This window comes from Apteryx rowi, unplaced genomic scaffold, assembly GCF_003343035.1.
Source record: "Apteryx rowi isolate R43461 unplaced genomic scaffold, aptRow1 scaffold_48, whole genome shotgun sequence".
NCBI classification, from domain to species: Eukaryota; Metazoa; Chordata; class Aves; order Apterygiformes; family Apterygidae; genus Apteryx; species Apteryx rowi.
This window is the reverse complement of record NW_020450738.1, coordinates 3,297,614-3,319,527: the sequence shown is the minus strand read 5'-3', so window position 1 is coordinate 3,319,527 and position 21,914 is coordinate 3,297,614. Positions and strand designations below refer to the sequence as shown.

The 21,914-nt window shown below is 37.2% G+C and overlaps 1 protein-coding gene across 1 annotated transcript in view; it reads right to left on the bottom strand.

Annotated features, from left to right (window-relative positions):
* Positions 1–240: 240 nt before the first annotated feature.
* The window catches only part of HADH (hydroxyacyl-CoA dehydrogenase), a 25,592-nt gene continuing 3,918 nt past the window's right edge, over positions 241–21,914 (bottom strand). The window contains exons 2-10 of the mRNA XM_026078396.1: positions 19,532–19,570; positions 19,091–19,167; positions 18,324–18,452; positions 16,663–16,820; positions 10,897–11,023; positions 7,849–7,938; positions 6,219–6,291; positions 3,255–3,371; positions 241–723 (exon numbers count right to left, since the gene is read on the bottom strand). Of these exons, the coding sequence (XP_025934181.1) occupies positions 605–723; positions 3,255–3,371; positions 6,219–6,291; positions 7,849–7,938; positions 10,897–11,023; positions 16,663–16,820; positions 18,324–18,452; positions 19,091–19,167; positions 19,532–19,570 (929 nt within the window). The 3' untranslated portion in view covers positions 241–604. The remainder of the gene's footprint in view (positions 724–3,254; positions 3,372–6,218; positions 6,292–7,848; positions 7,939–10,896; positions 11,024–16,662; positions 16,821–18,323; positions 18,453–19,090; positions 19,168–19,531; positions 19,571–21,914) is intronic.

Genomic DNA, 21,914 nt, shown 5'->3' with positions numbered 1-21,914 from the left:
CTGGGACCCTTCTGTGCAGGTGACAGACTGCCATTGCATTTTTTTTTTTAATATGACACCCAAAAACATAAGCTTGTTCAAGGCACTGTAATTTACACCTACAGATTAGCACTGCATTTAAGAAAAATCCTAACAAAACAACACACTGCCTTTCCACCTCTACATCTGCCAGTGTGCAAAAAGACTGCCACCCAGTGGACTACAACCAAGTACATCAACTGAAGTCATGGCATTCAGTATAGAATTGTTGAAAATTTTATTTTCATGAAAGTGTGATTATTGTTTGGATTTTTCCCCTGTTAATATAACAGTATGTTCAAATACATAATTTCACTTGCCATTCTGTCCTGCACCTGAAAAAAATCAATATTTGCATGAAGGCACTGTACATGTAAAGCTTTTCAGAATTACAAGAAAAAATAATCTACCAAATCAAGCTTTCAGCACAGAAATTGTTAACTAGTGCAATCACTCAGTTCAGAGGTGGGTTACGCTCTAAACGCAGCTCATGCCATCCTTGGGAGGGCTCAAACAGAATTCACCTGTAGCATGGAAATGCTGAATAGCATACAAAGATAGTTTAACAGCTCCCAAGGTTTGGAGTTCATTTGTATTTGTAAAATCCTTCTCCAGTCTTCTTACCCAGCTTCTTCTCTTCTACCAGTTTATTCAGCAGTGGGCTGGGAGCAAAAAGAGGATTGTTGGGCTCTAATGAATGCCATCCTGGTGGAAGAGAAGTAGTGGATGAATTAGTAACAGCCCTGTTTATATGCAAAGACAGAGATCTGCATCTCCTTGGAAAAATCTTAAGAGTTTAGCAAACTGAAGGAGGTTTGAAACTTATTCTAGACTCTCCCAAACCCTTCAATATGGCTTCATAAAGCACAGACTGGTATTTATAACCATGAGCAAATCTAGCAATTAGTTTTTAGGCACAGTCTACTCAGAAGACCTTATTATCTCATAATCTCTATAACTGGGGATTTTTAATACTTAAAACATTAAGGAGAATCTTTAAAATAGAAGAAAGCAAAAGGCTAAGTGAAAGGAAATAAAAGAAAGGGTCGTCTGAAAAGATATTCAAGTGAAAGGAACTTCAACTTGAATTTCTGACTGTGAAAGACATGGTCAGTTAGAGAACATAACCCTGCTCCACAGTACTGGCTGAAAGCAAAGTGATTTAATTGAAGATGTAATTTCATAAGTGACATGCAGCCTGGAGAATGCTTAAACTATTCATTATCAAAATAATGCGACAATCCTCAACAAGCTGCCACCAATTGCATCTTTTTCCTTTAACACAGTTTCCTATTTCCGAGCAGGGAGGCAGAACAGTTCTCACACAGGCATTCATTCAAGTACCAACTGAAGTGAAAGGAAGATGGTATACTTTTAAAGTATCTTTTAAAGTATTAACTGGATTTCCTAGACATCCAGAATGAAAACATAGCTTGCAAAAAAAAAAAAAAAAAGAGAGAGTAGGGAGTCTCAACACCTGTAGCTTTTCATCACAATTTTTTAAATTCCGGTACATGTCTCTCTTCCCATGCTTCATTTTTTTCATTATGTAAAGTTTCATTGACATTATTAGTATTTTCTGCTGCAGGTTGCTGAAGTGGGCAAAACAACTATTGTTATGTCCCCATCAATAAGAGGGGGAAGAACATGAAGTACAAATGCTGTCCTCAAAGAGCATTCTGAGAATTTCCTCCTATGTTTGTACGGAACTTTGAAGATGGACAGCAATATTTAAGTGTTGTGTTTAACACCTAAATACAGCACTCAATAATAAATACTAACTGTGGAGATAGCATAAGAGCTGGAATATGAAATGAGGAATAATTAGCTGGAAACTGTTGTGTATATTTGTCACAGAAGGATGAACACACAACATTTACAGTACAATCAGAAAAAAAGAACACTTTACCACATATCTGCTATGTTCCTTATATAAACTTCTACCACCAAAGAATGAAAAGACTGACAATTTTCCAGCTCTCCCCAGTGAGACCATTCAGAATCTACTTGGAACAAATCTCACTGGTCACCTTCAAGTCGCCCTCACAAGTATCAAGAAAAGAATCTTTAAAAATAAATCCAGCCTCTCTCTCTTTCTCTTTTCTTCTATGTTTCTCACATCATATTTTCTCTAAAATCTCTTCTACCATTTTCCTCCCAGTTCTCTGAATGGGCACAATTACACATTGCTTGACTGTCTCTGGTTAACACATGTCTGCCTTCAAAATATGCACACCCTGCTACCATGTTTGTCATATATCTTGAAGTCAATGCTATATTAGACATATACTTTTATGCTGCTCCATAAACACTTCTGATCATCCTGTCTTTAAAAAGTGGCCAACTTGCTTTTCATATAGTATGCAAACTATATTTCTAATTCATGTCTGATACAACCTAGAGTAACTATATTCACTTTAGAGAGGTGGATTTTCCAAAAAGGTATGTAAACAATACAGCAAAACATCTCCAGTCAAAACACAGAAACTGCTTGCATGAAGGGTTTCTTTCCTCACTTCATGTGCATGTGCATATGCACTGCTCTCCAAAGAAATTTAAGGTGGTATAGAAATTAAAGCCAAAAATGATAGGAAGGGCACACTATTTCTCCCTCATGTACCTTCACAGGTGTGGAAAAGGGAGGRGAAGGGGAAGAATAGTCCAGCTGGGCTGCCCCACTTCAAGCTTTTTTCATTTTAAGACAGTATCTAGCCCAGTTTCCACTTAGAAAACAGGGATCTGTATTTCAGCAACAGTTTATGATTTTGCAGTTGCTGCAGCAGTAGCCATGGCAAGAATCAGCAAAGAAGATAGGGCTTGTCTGACGTATCACAAAAACTTGCTCAATGCCCTGGCCTTAACCACATGAGCAGCTCAATGCCAACACTGCCTCACCAGTACTGTATTTTAGGTATGCCACTGACTGCAGTAAAAAGACCCTCAGAGCCCTTGATAAATTCCTCCTCAAGGTCTTCCATACGCACAGCTTTACAAGCCATAAAGTGCACCACAACTGAGGCAGACTATTCAATGTGGTTGAATTCTTATTCCTTTCTCCTCAACAGTTAAAAGGCTGTGCCATAAACATTCAGTTTAAACTATTTAGGAGTCAGATTACAACATTCATCTACAATTTAGCTGGAAAAAAAAAAAAGGAAAAAGAAAAGAAAAGAAAAGAAAAGAAAAGAAAAGAAAAGAAAAGAAAAGAAAAGAAAAGAAAAAGAAGCAAGCAGTACCATCTATAATGTATTTACTGGTATCCAATCCAACATAGTCCAGCAGTTCAAATGGACCCATGGGATAGCCAGCCCCAAGCTTCATAGCAACATCAATATCTTCCTTTGATGCATCTCCTAGAGAAAAGATTGACAGTTTGATGAACAGAGAGGATTCTGCACCTACYTGCCACCACTTATAAATAATTTACAGAGTGCTGTTTCATGCTGGTGCAACTCTTCACAGAAATCTCTGCACGTTTCAGAACCACAAGAACTGGAGTCAGCATACACAAAAATATGTGCTGGAGTACAAAGCTGAATCTCTCCCACAAAAGAACTGCAGGCTTGCTTCCCACTTTCCTAGCTTCCTCTTGCATTTCAATATACCAGGCTCAACCTACCAGAAAGACTAGAGGAAGCATCCATCGCTATAAAGAACCAGGGGTTTCTAACAGAGGCAGAAAACTGGCACCTTCTACTTCAGTCAGGGCCTATGTAGCACACAAATCCTGCACTGCATTTGTCACAGTTAACCTCCATTTCTTTCTTTTGCTGGGAATATATGTTTTATATTGCTGTGGAAGCAGATGCACCTCTACTGCTTATTTCTACTACATATTTTGATAAAGGCAGTGCACTTCTTTGCAGATCCTATAAAAAAAGGATCAAGTTATATAAACCCCAGAGATGCCTGTTAAGCGCAAGTACTCTTCTCTCTTGATAAGCACAGGCATTCAAGGTGTCTAGAAGTTTAGCAGACAAAGCCTGTACAATGTATACACCTAAATCAGAGAACCTTAGAAATAAATTTTCAAAATMTCCTGTAAGTAGAAAAACATCACTGATAACCTTGTATTAAATAATAATAATTTTAATATATCTCCCTTTATTCTTTACTGTTGTCTTTTTTTTATTTCTGAGAAACTGGGAAAACTTAGCCTCTAAGTTTCACTTAATTCCAGCATAATTTAAGTTCCCCAAAGTCAAACACATGTAAACACTCAACTCATTTGAGGTTGATGAAGTTGTATTTACTTCTATCAATGGATCTGGCACACTGTTAGAATTGGTGCTTTGCCACCTTACAGTAATTCACAAATATTAATCGTCTGCAGGAAATTAGCAGCATTACAACACAATTAAAAAGGGTAATGGGGCAAACAAGGGCTGCACCCTAGCTCATGCTTAGATCTACTAGGATATAGCAGACTTCCACAGAAACTTGACAGACTTTGTTTGTTTTTTCATTAAAAAGAGTGAAAACAGACCATTACACATTAATATTTATAATATGCCCCCTGTTTAAACCTCTGTTAATCTACTAAATGTATTTTGCCTAGGCAAAAGCATGCAAATCCTTAACCATTTAAACCATGGAGATTTTGCATAAATAAGGACTCAGGGACTGACCCAATAAAATGGTATTTCAACGCTCAGTGTTGTCAGGAAAAGACCCAAATTCCATATTAATATAGATGACAATCTGGCTCAAATGTCTACTCTAAGAATTAACACAAAGGAGGCAATAAAAATTTAACTGGATTCAACAGAAAATATGAATCAGAAGATAACCGTCAGGCTTTTCAAAACATTAACCAGCTTTTAAAWTTGATTTCTTAAGAGTTAAAAATTCATAAATGAATTTTAACAAGTTTGGAAATATCCCTCTGTTGAACAAAATACAAACAGAATTAAGATGAAATCAAAATACTGGTTTGCCTGGGCAGATAACAGTCAATTTTAATATATAAACTCAGTGACCGTTTTCCTCTACATTTAACTAAAAGTTCTTTTGTCTCCTGGAGTATACATAATGATACAAGCCACTTAACAAAGGCAACTCTTTTACATAGAGTAAACCCCCCCMCACACACTATTCAGAATTGTGATTTTTTTCTAAAAGAGTAATGCCCCCTCACATCCATGCCTTTGCCTTTCGAGTCACTGAAATTTGCTCTTTTCTCCCTTTGAGATGTAATTAGGTACATCTGTTGATGGATAAACAAGTAGTGTTGGGTTTATATTTTTTCCTAGAGATCAAACCATCCCTCCCATGTGCTATAAAAGATATTTTTAATATTTAAAACATATTTTGTGGAATTCAGATAATGAAGTGCTTTCATCTGTGAAAGTGGTGCTTTCAAAAACAAAACGTTTCAAATAACATTCTTAGTAGCATGCAGCTATGAACAAAATACTTGAAATAAGAGCAGTTATACTCTGTAATTTCCTTGCTATCCATTCACATTATAAGCTTGTTTTCTTTTCAAAACAATTATTTATGCTTTGTAAATTAAGTAGTTCTTTGGGGATTTGTGATTATTTCTACCTACCCTCAATATTAATGTGAAAGASAGCAGCACTTAAATGGAACTTCCTAAAGAACACAGGTCTAAAAAAAGACACAGAAGAGGAACAACAGGTTTTAGGGGGCAACAGAATTGACCCCAAATCACTTGTATTCCAATACCACTATAGGGTTATAGAGAGTATTATATTACTCATCTGAAAATTGTGTGTGAATTGGTGTTTTCACTAATAACCCCCATATAAGTGACCTTGAGAGAACTTTCCTAATGGTCCCTTGATGGAATTTCCAGGCACTTTCATAATGGCTTCTTGGTGGAGGGAGAAGGGATTTCCTGATCAGCTGGCTGAGGATATTTTTACAATGGCATTATACTCACCTCCCCATCTCCAAAACAGAAACATTTTCCACCACCAGAAGTTTCCCACACAGGTAATTAGTAACTTCTGACTCTACATACACTGGCATTTCAAAATGAAGGCATGGTCCTTTCAACTACACGCACTGGCCGATATTTAAAGTACACTACCTCTAATTATCACTACCTCTAATTCTCACTTCCATCCTGTAAGGTATGAAAGTTATGAAGGAATCCCAACACTTTTTCTGAAGAGATTTATTATTTAGCAAAGTAATATGTCAACATCCCCTGAAGTAAATACCCCTACAAGTACCTCTCTCAAAAAGTCGAACAGCTTCCATCATATATGGCACCAAGAGACGGTTAACAATAAACCCTGGAGTATCCTACAAAAAGAAAAAAGGGATTCTCAATAAACATTCTTTACCAGTACTATACTCAAACACTATACGACAAATTAAACAAGGGCATGAAGACATTTTTTGAATCATCAAGATTTGGTGTGCTCTAAACTATATTTTTCATCTGATTTACCTGCTCACTATTAAGCAATAAAGGACGAATTTCACAAACAAGGAACGGCACATAAGCATTTGTGATTCAGAGCAGTAAGACTACCACAAGCCCAACTCAATTAACCTCAAAACAATTTAGTGTGGTCAGTTGGCAAATACCTTTTCTTTAGTTCTGCTGACACTGTATCTGCTGTATCTGAGGGATACAAAAAGAGTAGTTTTTCCCTAATGGTTTTTTTGTGTGCTTTCACTGCTAGAAATATTCTTGGTTAAACCGTGTACTTCTGCCCCACTGCTCACTGCTAAACCACACTTCTGAAAGTTAGGATCACTTCAATAGCAAACACCAATGCTTCCATGAAAAGATAAAACATTTGCTGTCAGATGAAGATAATACCAAACTGATACAGAACGTCTTCTGCACAAGCTGTAATCAAAATCAAAAATACAAAGAAAAAACAAAAGAGAGAGAGCTTTACAAATTCAGTATTATTTAGTCTACTACTACTGTTCCAGATGCTTATCGCTCATTCCATTTTTTCCTCAATATTTAATCCAGAGAATTCCAAGCAACTTTCCTTCTACAAACAGGAATAAAAAAATAAAGGCTCAAACATGGAAAGTGACCACACTTCTATAGTACCCTCTACCCAAGCTAATTCATAAGCAATAACTTCATATATATGTAATTTTATACACTTTCCACAGTGGAAAACTGAGGCAGAAACATGAAAAGAAATCACCTGAGGCTGCAAAGCTATTTAGCAGCACAGTTAGAATGAGTCCAGCATCCAGATGCTGCARTACTGGTAACTACCAGATAACTGTCCCTTCTTTTTATGATCAAATGTCTCCCATGGGTTTTGAAACACAAGGCAATAGCTTGCATAAAGCTACCCAGACTGCAACTTAATGGATTTGGAAGAAGTATACTTAGGAAATTGGGTGTTCCTCTAGAGACAAGAAACAAAGCTCTGAAGCAATGAAAATTAATATGGCTCTGGGTACCGCAGTGCAAGAAAAGCCTGCAATGAGCACACACTGCAGAGGATCCAGCTGCCTCACACCACAAGAGGTAGCAGTCCTGTCTTGAGCATGGCTAAAGATGAGCTCCTGCTTAAGCTCTCCAGTCCATGCTTCAGCAGGACTGAGAAAAATTAACTATAAACACCAATGGCTGTGAGGTTTGCTGTTTCTCACAAAATGTCCAGAGTCACCCTACTTAGAGAAATTTATGGTAAATGTGGGGGCTTTCTTTATCAAAATGTTTTTTAATGGAGAAACGACAATCTGGGCTAAAAGCAACCTAAACATTCTTGATGTGCTCTTATAATCTATTAAAAACTACCACCTTAAAACGAACAGTTTTAAAAGAGAACAGATGTTCTGAACACTGTACACCCTTCCCCATAATCCAAATGTACTCACCTTACAACTGACAGGACTCTTTCCTACTGTTTTGCTGAAATCCACAAGCGATTCAAAAGTCTTCTGGCTGGTCATTGGTGTCTTGATGACCTAGACAGAGGGAAGGAAGGGAGAACATAAATACATTTATAAGCAGAATCTCTCACTTCATGGTATGACAACAAACCACAGTTCAGAACACTATTCCAAAAATTCAGAAAACATTTGTGTCGCAGAACCCAAGTTCAATGGATAGATATATAACAGACACAGAAAGCTATTTTAAAGATAGCCAAAGCATTTTACACATTTTGAAATTAAATGTTTGTTTGAAATACTTCCCCGCCTACCTGGTACAGATGGTAAAAACAAACATCTTTTCAGAATCTTATTTAGAGATTATAGTATAAYAGAACAACCTTAAAACCACATAGTCTCTGCTGCCTTGGGAAACACATTGACATCACTCTAGAGAACTGTATTTACACACACAGTTCTTGATGTAAAGGGCACAACATTACTTGCCCAAAGTAAACATGAGCACAGACAATTCTAAAGAAAACTTAGAATCTATTTTTCAAATTTGGAACAGCCTATTAGCTTTTGAGTAGTATGTTCCCATGCTGATTTTCTTCGCAATTGAGTCTTTTCCTTTTCTCATGTGTAGTCTTTTCTAGAACATTTACTGGAGTTTGGATGCATTCAGTTACATATTAGAGACCCAGCATAAAAAATGACTTGCAGAAGCTAAACTGGTTGTGATATTTGTGCTGAAACTTGACCTCCACTTGCAGTAACTGGCAAGCAAACTGCTATACATAAGCCGTTATGGTTGAACTCTATGTTGGAATACTTTTGAGTCACTTAAGAATTTTCTTCCAGCCATCCTGATGACTAATGATAAGGCCAACACAAAACCAGTGGTAACACTGAGGGGAACTGTTTCTCAGGAGAAAGGAAATAGTAGTTTTTACTTTGAAGTTACATAAAAATATCTGAGTCACATTTACATAAGACTGCAACAGTTTCTAATATACATTACAGGATTTTTAAACCTTAGGTCCAGTCTTTCAGATTATCAGAGAAAGAACTCCCCTCAAAGCTAGGTTCTTTTGAACATGAGATCAACAATCTATGAAAACTGTAGATAAGATTCAAAGTCACTGTAGAGCTGTGACCCACGAGGGACAGCCTCCGTGACAGATGACTGGCAATTGCAGCAATATCTTTTACAGTTTTGGCCATTCTCTTGAAAATTTTCCATTATTTCCAACTGAAACATCTGTTTTATACAGGAAATGTTGCTCTACCATGCTTGTCAATGCAAATCCTGATTTATATCAGTAGATCTGAAACAAAAGCAAAGCCTTAAAGAGTGTATTTATGTATTATATTCTCACTTTGCAAGATCAAGTCACTAAAAACATACCTTCTTTGTCTTACAGTTGTTCAAATACTACTCATCAGCTGGAGTGACTTTAGGCTAGGATACTCACAAGTCAGGTGAAAAAAAACAAATTATAAAGACTGACCACAGCAGTCACATATGGAGAGAAAAAACACAGATTGTTTTGTTTTGACAAAAGATGATGAATATCTTTTGTATTTTTCAAACCTCATAAAAGATCAGTTTGAATTTCTAAAGACTATCATTTGTTTTGGGTTTGACACAAGGCATATAAGATTTTATCAAAAACAATAAATTACTGGCAACAAATAGTTCCTAGCRCAGAAACTAATAAAGTCTGTGTTAGGCTAAGGAATTACACTAAGATTTCTCTTATCTCTGACAACAACTATAAAATTCCTCCCTTTCCCCCTTACAACCTTTCTCCACAGAATACTTAGTCACAATATACAGGATGCAACATTAAACTAAAAAAATTCCAGATGGGATCATACGTTAGTGAGAGAGAATTTGCAAGTGTCTGAACCCTTGTTAGATAACCATATTCTAAATCAAATTTCAGCCAAAAGGTTCAAATGATTAAAAAGGGCAGAGGAAAAGGAAGGGGGAAAGAACACATATTCCAAGACACAGAGCAGGCAACTGCATTTTCACGGAAAACAAGCAAAAAAGTGTAACAAAATGAATCTCAGTTCAAAAGGAAGGCACAACATATTCAAAGTGTTTGTCATCAAGGGGATACTAGAATTATTCACTTATGGGACACAGGAAAGAAAAAGATGTGCAGCATTTAAGGGCATAAAATACAGGAAATAATTTAAGGCAGAGTGCTGAAGATGTAAAGTTTATTTTGAGACTTACTCAAGAGTTTATAGGTTCTAGCTGATCAAGATCAGCCATAATGTTCACACTCTCTCCCTACACACACACACACATATATATTTTTTTTTCTTTTTTTTTCTTTTGTTGTCTAGCTCATCTCCATTCCTGTTACATAGCCATCCAAAATTATTCTCTTGATTTGGTGGGGAGGGAAGAAGAGAGAAAAGGCAGAGGAAGAGAGAGACTTGGCAGTTTTACTGTGATGTGACCATATTTTGGACGCTCAGATAAACTCTGCACCAGATTTATTACTCCGTTCTACATTGCTAWATTACTAGAAATCGCATGATGTAGCCAAAGAGAGTATATTTAGAAAAAAATATCCGAAGAGTTATGTAAAAGCTACTTTTTAAACCTAAAGGTTGGGAAGTATTGCAAAGTTAATGTTAACACAAATAATTTCAACACTTCCAGACAAATCATCTAGAACACTGAACAAACATGACTGCGTTTCAAAAGCCACAATGCAGTAAGATTTCATCTGTACATCATTTTCTATCCTAGAAAGCAGTTCTTATTAATCGGCTTGCTTACATGACTGAAACAATCATTATAAATGGCACTTCTGTTGGCAGCTTCAGGGGAGAACTTTGGAGCCTAGCGATAGGAGTTACTTCTGTCTGTTCAGTCCGCCCCTCAGCAGAGACTGTATCACCCTCTTATCCCCAGAGGTAGCTTATTCCATGTCAGAAGAGCTGCAAACTGAGACATGTCAAACTGAATTCTCAGTGATAAGCAACTGTAGTATGGTTATTATCACGTTATTATCAGACACTTACCTCCACAAGCTTCATCACAGGCACAGGATTGAAGAAATGGAGACCACCAAATCGGTCCTGCCTGGTGGYTGAGTTAGCCAACTGTGTGATTTGCAAGGATGAAGTGTTGCTTGCAAATATCGTATGCCTGGAAAAACAAACATATGGATTACATAAATGACAACTATCTTTCTGACAGTAGGAGATCAGTGTATTAAACATAAATAGATGTCCATTGGCTAACCATCTGTAGAATTCTTAGAAATATCCCTATAGATTAAACTTGTCCTTTTGCTGAGGTATAAATACAGCAATGAAAAAATAACCACTGGAAGGGCTGTGTGAGTTTCCGACTCCAGGGAAAGTATGTTGAATACTTCAGTAGGTCAAGAAAAAGGATTTTTAAGTAGAAAAAATCATTAACAGCCCAAATCTATTCCAGAAAATTTCTTCAGYAATCCTGGAAACTTAATGGAATTTGTGATTTTAAATAATCTAGACATCTAGGGAAACTCAATCTTTTGGCATCTCAGATATGCATTTTGGAGTCTAAAAATATTTGGAATCTTTTTAATAATGACCAGTGGGAGACTTCATAAGCAAGCTTACTACCAGAGGAAAGAGCTGATGGAAAAGGCAGGATAAAAACTGCTACATACAAGACACTGCAAGGGATACACCAAAAATCACACTTCCTTTAAGGCATATATAAAGTCCTTTTCACAGACATAAACCAGATTTACTAATTGCAATTCATAATGGTTTATTTCAGAAATATCTCAAAGCCTCCACAGCCCTGTCGTATTGACATCACACAGAAAACTCACGAGTGACATTTTCTCCAAGGCGCACAAATCAGAAGTTAAATTAGACATGAAACCCTACCTTCCGTTTTGGACTATATCCTATCTACCTTCCAAAAGGTTATCCTACTGGACTGGTCAAATGTTAATCTGTATTAGTATTTCATTTACATTCTACCAAGATATAACTGAGCTTCACAATAGAGCTTTCGCAGTTATGTGCAAGTCATGGGGACATCTCATAGGGCCATTAAAAGAAAACATTTTGGGATAAAAAACATGCTCTGACTTCCATTTTTTTATTTACACTTTCTGAGCTTTTGAGAATTTGTTAAGAAGGAAATAAAAAATCCTGAAACTTTCTATTTACACTTCTTAGAAATATCCTTTTGTTATTTCTCCACCATAAAGCAGGCCTTACATTATTTTGAGGTGGAGTACTAAAAAGAATATTCTGTATTCCACAATTTTGATCTCCCATATGAAAGATGCTTATTTTCACTGAAAATGTCACTGCATACAAAGAACTCAAATATTCATATAAAAATATTTTATTTAAGTGAGACCAAATCTAAGCCTAGCAGAGATTACATCTCACAAAATAATGCACTTAGAATAAAAGATTTTACTTTGGCATCACTTTTGCGGGTAAATACTATAACCTCACACAATGCCTTCGGAAAAAAAACTCCTTAAATTTGTACTGCACACAAGGGCATTTTATTTACACTCTCTGTTCTGATCAACCAATTTATTTAAATTGAGTTTACAACGGAAGAGAAATGCTTCCATGACTTAGGTACRCAATCTAAGCTTCAAGTGACAGCAGAATTGGAAGGCTTTTGAAAGCAGCAATATTAGTAAAGCTCTAATAGTACTTTTCCAGGCATCAGAGTGCTTTCTTTTGGTGCCATCTAGTGGGTCATAATAAGAAACTAAAACTAGAGTCCAACCCAAGAGAAACAAACCTATTTGATAAAAACTTACAGTCCGTCTCCTTTATACAGTGAATCTGAAGAACACTTCTTCACAGCCAGTTTTATAGCACACTGATTCTGAACATACTGAAAAAATCCAGAAACACCAGCCAGTTCCTAGCTGAGTTTCCACATCTGAAGATAAATCTTAGACCAAGAAATGTTGTCATGCATTCCCACCACCCAGAGACTAACAGGAAGCAAGAAGGCAAGAGCTCTTAAGAAAGCCGATACATATTCATTACGCTCCTGTTTGCAAAGGTGCTGCAGTGTTTAAATGCCTGAAAAAATATGAAGAATGCGAGGATGTTACAAGAAAACCCTAACCTGATCTTTTCAGAATGGAAACGTGAGCACTGACTGAACGTAAGTAAGGAGAAACAACGCTCAGAGCGGGTAGCAAGGCTTTATCATTTGTTCTGAAGATGATAACCATTACAAAGACCATGGATCATTTATGAGGAACACAGTAACAACTACCATATTAGGAGTGTAACGCTGAGGGTAATACAACATACACAAGCAATTCGGCAAAGCTCTAAGAGCACAATACAGTAAGTGGCCAGCCTGATGGCATTCAAAGACAGCACTCATCATGTCACCTGGACAGTCACCTGGATGAGGAATAGCCTGGATTCCCAGTGCTCTCTGGGGTTGCCAAACACTCACAGCTCAATAAATTTCCTTTGAAAACTTGAGAGAAATTCACTTCCTCACTCACAGAATTTCTTTCAATAAAGAATAGCTCCCCAATTACAGATCCATATAGATCCACTTTCAGAGGAATTATAGTTCTTCTACAGAGAAAAAGGAAGAGGAAACAGGCTCAGTTTTGTTTTGTTTTTTAACACAACATACTGCACCCCAGACTCATCTTTGTTGCAGAGGTCACTGTAAACCAAATGTAGGAGATGAACACACAGCTGTTGCATCTGAAGAAGCACATGGGACAGAGGATAGAGTACAAAGGAAGAAAAGCACAAGGCTTCACATACTTTAATTTCCAAAGGCATACTTCATCATATTATCTGACCAATGGTAATACACAGGCCCATAGGTTTTAATCAGCTACCCCTACGGTAAGCCCAAAGATTTGAATTAAAACATGCCCTCACACCTCAGGAAGGTGATCTTTCATGATCTCTGCCTATAACATACAGTTCGAAGTGTCATCAATGTCCAAGGCCTCACAGAAACAAAACTCCTCCCAGGACTCAATTAAAGTAATCTTTAAATAAATCTTAAGACATCAATCAACCTCATGTCTACCACCCCTAAGTCAATGCAACAGTCAACTAGTCTTAATAATAATTTTGAAGTTTTTAATGTTGAAATCTTAGCAAAGGCTGTATGACAACTGCACTGACACATATTGTTTTATATTCCACCACGATGACACATGGGATGAATAAAGCCAACTGCATCAGTCTAAGTATGGAAAAATATTGACTGGACATTTCTGCTTTTCCCCCATATTACTCACATGAACTCCAATTCCCCATATTCCTCACATAATTACAAATTGCCATTTGTATCTCATAGCTAGTATTTTAAACACTTGGCTACTATGTTTCACAATTTTACTGGCATTTCTTTCTTTCAGCTATACTGTTACCCCGCRGCTTGGATTCTTCACCATTTACTTCTGTTTTCTTCATCCTATACATAAGATATCTCTATTTTTTCATCACTTCCAATTCTCTTCTAAAGGAAGGCTTTTTGTCTAATATAATTTTTCTCAGCTCTGCAAAACGATGCCTTTTGCAGCATCCAAGAGCATATCTGAACAACTCCCAATATCTCTTAACATTCTGCAGTTTTAAATGTAATGTTTCAAGACAGCTATGCACATAAACAGTTCAATCTTAGGAAAAAAGGCATCAAGTGTTCCATATATGCAAATTACTAAATGACAGTCCATCTGAGTCCCTGTGCCTATCCTTCCTTGCTGTCTGGTTCTAGACCCTTTGCTATTTAGTACCCTATAATTTGCTCATTAGCTTTCTCTGTTGAAAATGCACAGACTCAGGTGACCAGCGGTCTGTTTTCATATGATAAGCACAACCTAGTTGTGACTAGGTATCTTGCTAACTGCCAAAAGCAGTTCAGTGGAAGGCCTTTGGTGATCATCTATTGTTTTCAGAAATTACAGGCAATTTTGGTCACTAACCATATCAGATAGCCAGAAAATCTCCCCAGGCTGAAGTCAACTAATGATAACATTTTTTTCTCCCTTGACATTGTATTCAAGTTGCAGCTTGTTAAGTTCTTTAGTTAAATTAGACAGTCCAGAATAGCTGTTAGCCAATACCTCCAGATTTAGTTGTACTAGTTAGAACCAGCAGATCTGCCAGCAGTCAAGGTCTTGTGATTCTGGGTCATCAATTACAAGGATCAAGCTCCTGAGACTACATACTCAGCTTAACAGCATCTTTGTTTTAAATATAATTCAACAGTAACTTTCTCAAGTTATCAAATATAATTCAAGGAAAGTTTCAGGGACTGTAAGTACCTGAGTTAGTGCATGCTAAGAAATGATTCAAACTTTTAACTTGCACACAATAACTGACAATGAGCCATTTCCAAACTCCCATAATACAAAGTAAACCTTTGTTAGCTTAAACCATTGTTAAGCCATGACTTACTCTAAGAGGCTTCTTAAACCTGTTCACATTAAGGCACACTAACAACAAAAATTTCATCATCCCATTTCTCAATTTAAATATGGGAACCTGTACATTAATCATACCCATCTGTATCAAGACTAATTTATTCTACTGTTATGCATTTGCATTCGATTTTGAGCTTGGAGAGATACTTCTATTACAGCTTCCTGAGCAGACAACTCCAGCTGAGTAACTGATACTGATAACAACTCTAGATAACTTCCAGGCCACTCAACATGTCAAAACATGCAGATTTCCCAGCTGCAATGTTGACATTTGCTAATCCTTTACCAACCTGAAATTCTGCAGTTGTTTTACAAAAAGGAACTGTGAAAGAAATTTGGAGTCATGATTCTTATTCCTGCAACCTCCTGAACTATGTATAAGCATGACAAAGTTATTATTAATATTTTCCATCTCAGAATAGGACCATTCAGATTTTCATTTCTATAGCAGCAGTAAAGATCAAACCTCTTTAGTGTGAGCAGTTTGGAATGGAGGGGTGGAATTATAGTTAAAAAATTCCAGATGGTTCACAGAAGTATATTTTTAATCTGCTCACAACCAGGCTCAAGAACTGTTCTTCATTTCCTTCAGAAGTCTACCCCTGTAATTTCTGCCTCAAACACTGCTGGAGCTCARGAGTGAAAAATATGGTTCAGCTCATCACAATAACTTACGTGTGAAACAATAAGGGGAAAAAATGCAATCAACTTCCAGATCAACTGTAGGACTGAATCTTAAAAARTACACTGAATTTCCATAAAAAGGAGTAGCTAGCTCATTTCATGCTGCTTTTCAATTGTGCTATAAAAATATTATTGTGAAAGATCTCAGGAAGTGCAACAGATGCAAAATATTAAACATAAATAAGCTGGACAAAAACATTTTCTATTTAGCAGTTTGCCAGGCTTATGCAAGCTAATTAAAAGAAAGTTAATTCACCACTGCAGAAAATCTCAGTCTTCACCATGCTTTTCTTCAGTATGAAAAGCTTGCTGCTAGGCTGAAGGGAAAACTTACAGCGACTTGGAAAAGCAGACTTTGAACCTTTTGAGTAGATGGAACCCATCACAAACCTGTTTATATCCAAACATACCATGAAACTCCCTACATGAAGCAATACAACAAGTAAATAAATCCAGTCAATGCATCTGAAAGTGCCTGGAACATCTGCACCTGTCAAATATTCCCTATTACGTGACAGTCTGGAGTTAACCTAAGGGACAAATACTCCTGATTTTAAGAAAAGAAGCTAAGAAAATGTAGAATTAATGTTTTAAGAAAAAATAGAAGATACAAAGATGTAAATTTCAAAAAGTAACAGAAAAATATACTCACTCTGGAGCAAACTTATCCAGTCTCTTGAAGAGTTCCTTTTTAATTTCCTGGTTCTCCACAACGGCTTCTATCACCAGATCTGTGCTGTGGACCACCGCTACTGCATCTGTGCTTGTTGTCAGGTTCTTTAAGGTCTTCTCAATGAACTCAGTGCCAGCCTGAAACATTCCAGGAARTTCCAATGTCTATTTACATTTATTTTTATATACACCTCCTCTGAGGTGTATTTAAGCCCTCAAAACTTAAGGCATTCTGCCACATTTCCAAATCAGTGAGAAAGTTCCAAGTATGTACAAACACAATGCTTTCACTGATGCACAAATTTTTCCTAACAAATTTTAGRAGGACTATTCAATCCATTCTCTAGTTCAACCTTCTACACAAAAGTCTGAACGAACAACTGGTTTGTCATTCAGTATTTTCTGAGAGAACCTGGACTTGTTCTCAGTAAAGATGAACTCTCCCAGTTTCAAATCCTTCCACTGTTTTCCTTCAGTGAAATGATTGTCTGGTTTTACAGTTCACTGCTATGAATGGATATGTGCTAGTTCATGGATACTTCAGGAAATGAAATGGCTTACAAACAACACCTACTATATTTTTGCTAGGAATAGGGGGAAAAAATCCCTATTTTCTGACTAGCAAAGCTGCCAATCACTGACTCTGTGAAGACAAAAACCAAACACAAAGCAAGACTTTTAAACAAGGGAAAACAGAAACCTAATACAAGTAAAAACATACCTGCATACTAAAAATACAATGTCATATTTAAAGTATAACCATCATGTGGACAATTTGCTTTTGGATTAAAAGATTCTTCATAATTATGTGTGGGGAATTATATTGCTCTAGTTATACTGGTATTATTATAGCTGTTCTTCTGTACTGACTCAGGCAAACAAGCCCCTTTTCATTTCCTTTGTGTGCTGCATCATTCATGCTGGTAATCATCAATACTAGTACATATTATCTACGGAAATAGGTATAAAAATAAAAGTTGCATCTGCTGTAAAATGCAATGTTACGCCTTCCTCCTTTCCTCCCCAGCTGCCAAAGGAATTTGGAGAAACAGGCAAAGCAACAAATAACCTTTAAGATATAAATTTAAATGCATCAACTGCTGCACAGTGACTGGCTGTCTGTAAGTCTTAATGTAAATGCTAAGTATCTTACATCTCTAATTCATGTTCAGGATAGTTAAACTTGCACTCTCATTTCCTTTGCAGTAATTGGTTTTTGCGCCCAAGCTTTTAATCAACAAAAGACTCCTTACATAGGTGGTATGACAACGTTTGTAATGGTTAATTTCTGGATAAAATTGATGAATTCCCAGTTAAGTGCTTAAAGATAGCTGCTATTAAGCTAGGATGAACAATTTAGTAGCACGTCTAGCATTTGTTTTAAATCACCAAGTTCTTTTAAATCTTTATCTTGAAGCTGAAGTCTAGAAGGGAAATAAGGGAAGACTTCATTCTCTCAACCTCTCTGAGTCAAAAAAACCAAGAAAATTCAAGTTCTTCCAGCATACTGGAAGAGGTTTTCTTTTTAAGCCAGTATATTAACAGGATCTATAATGCAGCAACTATCAGCAATCAGAACTTCAAAATGGGAGTTTTGTATTGCCCAAGTTTCCCTAAAGGTATAAATACAAAGATGTCAACCTCAGGCTTATCTGCAAACTTCTTCTTTGTCACTCTTTTCAAGCTCTCTTCAATTCCTTTTGTAGACTTTTTAAGGATTTCTTCTGACTGGTCTACTAACACCACAGTGTGACCACTGGCTGCTGCGACCTGGAAATTAAAAAAAGATTTGACATCAAGATCATAAAACAACTGTATTAATTTGTGTTGGGGCAGACAACTCATTAGAGTCAGGCAGAAAGAACTAAAGGATATTAAATCGACCTAAGAATTATGCACTTAAAATAATGTTTCCAYGGATTTAAGTCACATATCTGAGGGACTTACATTCTGCAAACTTGTACTTTACATCTAACTTGCACCTAGAGACTAAAAATTTCCAGTGCCCGCAAGATCAGCACCAACAAAGCTAGCTGAAATGAAATCATAAATACAGAACTGCCTCCTGAAGACAAGCTTGTTGCCATTCTCACCCAAGCTTTCCCACCAAACCAGCAAATAAATACCAAACCATCTCTAGACGGCAGCAGTAGAGCTTTACCAAGGTGTCAGTCTGCAGCGGGTCATTTTTTTTTATCTGTGATTTTTTTATTTTCGCTATTATCATTTTATAAAAACAACTAGATTATAAGGAAATTTCAAATGAAGCTTGGACTTCCATTCCYAACAGTTAATCTGTTGCTGGTCATTTGCAAGGGCAAAGCAAGACCCTCCACCCTTCTGCAGAAAAAGCATTACCAAGCACATTTACAGGAGATGCTTCGATGATAATCCATGTATAATTATACCAGACCACCACTGAACAGTTGGTAAAGAATCCCCCCTGCCTCCAAATCTCCTTTTTTCAGGCTCACTCTTACCCGAGCTAGATTTACAGAGAAGAAAAAAAATGTCAAGCGGTCATACCACCTCCTTGCAATTCAGATACACATGCACAGRCTATTCTATCCAACAATCCTAAGATTTTACAAATATTACGTAAGAAACACAAACTGCACTACAGGGTTAATTAATACTTTTCTCACACAGAAATGCTCTTCATGCGGCAGAATCAGAAATGACAAACTCCTGGCTTACAGCTGTACATTTTAGCAGAGGTTAGCTTCTCCTGCCAGTATGAGAATTTCTTTTTTTTTTTTTAATGGGAAAAAAGAGGAAAGAGGAGAGATGGTTTGTTAAATGCTCTAAAAGGGAGGAAAAATATTAATAGGGTGCAAAGCAGACCCCACCTGGTGTTACAATCACCTCTGCTTTGAGATGATTTTGGACTGATAAATCAGAGGCAGACGGTCAGCAAACCACTCCTCTGTCCTTAATAGTGGTAGAAGACTGCAACCCCAGTTGGGGTACATACTGCCAAATATCACACTTGTTTCTTTTGACAAGCTGCTCTGTACAAAAAAGAACAGTCTAACAGAATGTGCAGATTAATTCATTTTCCCTACAGAGTYATAACCTTTAAATAGCTTTTATGTTCCTTGAACATGACAGCAATGACCTTCTTTTATCGAGATTGACTTTGAAGGTTCCTTTAGTGGAAATCTCAAGTTCTAGTGTCAAGGTACAGAGAAATGTTTTTACCAGACAAGTTAATGAACGACTAACTAATTCCTTAGCGCAAAAAAAAAAAAAAACAAAAAAAAACTCCTGCTAGAGATTTGCCAGGAACATGAAAAATCTTCATTTCTGAGAAGGAAATCCATTAACTCATTAAAACAGGATATTGCCATTTATGAACTCAAGGTTTTACTGCCTACATGTACAGTGAAAAGGAATCTGTTCTACCTCCCCGATGGTTTACTGCTTGAGGAAAAAGGGACCAACCTGTAGGATGGTTGCATGCTCCAATTATTATTTGTGGTGTGCCCTGGTATCTTGGACAACAGGATCTTAATCTGTGAATTCATTATATATCTAAATCTTAAATCATAGACAGGACTGTTCACTCTCTTGTTGCAAAGCTATCAGGTTAAAAATGAACTTGAAAGCCAAAGGCTAAAGATTAAATGCACTGGGAAAATAAGTCCCATTTAAATATCAACCACTTCATAATACCACAGATTATAGACAGCTAAATTTTCATTTATCTACTGTATCCTGTTTTAATAAACAATAAAATGTCATTTGATACGCTTCCTTTCCAAGTGAGAAGAAACTTCTTCCTTAGACCAACATTTCCCAAACATTACTATACACTGCCTGATCTCTAATTTGTCCACACACTGTCTTAAGAATCATCTTAATTAAAATAATAGACCTCACTTCTTGTCTACTTGTCTGACCTGGAGACACGTGGATTAATAAGAGAATAAAAAGTTAGGCAATTGAGCAACTGGACAGCAGTGATATAGCAGTGACTTCTACTACTCTGAAACATTAAGGCTGAAAATTGCAGAAGTCTGCCAACAGTGCAAAAGAGATGCCTCCCTTTGTGTGCCCAGCAGTCCTTACCCTCAGGGTAAGGCATCCAAAAGCTGTCAGTGTTAGCTTCCCTGCATATCTCGGTATCCACAGGCAGGAAACCCAGCAGGCTGGCTGGAAGTGATCTAAAGCATGCTCCAGCAGGTCTGTCTCTCCAGTGCATTTGTGGACYGAGACTGTTAGTCATATTGCTAAGCATATCCCCTCCAGGGTGAGAACAGCCATTAACTCTAACACAAATATATTTTGGAAAAATATAGTATGAAATAAYTTTAATGCAAAGTACAAAATATTCAGATAAGAGATTTTTAAAGTAGTTGTTGGTTCCTTTCCTGCAACTAGTTCTAACAGAGCAAACTTGAGCAGCTCATTTCAAGACTGAGGCCTACAATTGCTGGTAGTAAAGAGAAATACATTTGTTTTTCTAATATTTGCTTCATACACATAACATTGTTTTATTTATAGTCAGTGTTTCCTTTGTTTGCGTTTCATAATCAATAGCACGTAAAAGAAATGTTTTGAAGACTAGAAAAACATGACTAGCACAGAACTGCAAGGCCAAGCCAGCAGCTAGCACAYAACACGTGACACGTCATAACTAAACCAAAGTACAGAGTTACTACTTGTCTTTTACATCCTCTCTTTCTCATGTCAGCACAAATAAGACTTGGGTCTTAAATCTGATCTAGATTTAACATTAACTGAAAAATGTAAATGGCAGAGAAAAAAAAAAWGAGAAAAACGTGAGAAAGAGCAGACCGTGGTAGCAGTTTCTTGCATTGTCTCAACTGGAGATGAAGACTTTGCTTATTAAGGCTTACACCCAAAACGCGAAATACAGTTAACACAGCGTTTCAGATGTGCAAAGCCCCCACAAGACTCGACAAATTCAGGCAATCGCCAATCAATTTAGTTAGCCTGTAACTGCCCAGACCATTCACCGCAGGTATTTCTCGAACAGCCCGAGGCCAAAAGGCGACGTGAAACCCCCTCCCCCCCGGGCCCGAGGCGGCGGAGCCCACAGCACCGGGGCCGCCGGGCCGCCACGCGTGTCCCCGGCGCCTCACGACGACCCCACTGCCAGAACCAGCACAGAAAGCACTTTTTATTAAAAAAAAACAAAAAAAAACAAAAAAACCCCACGCAACTGGGCAGAGCTCCCCGCCCCCCGCCCCGCGGTCGCCAGCACGC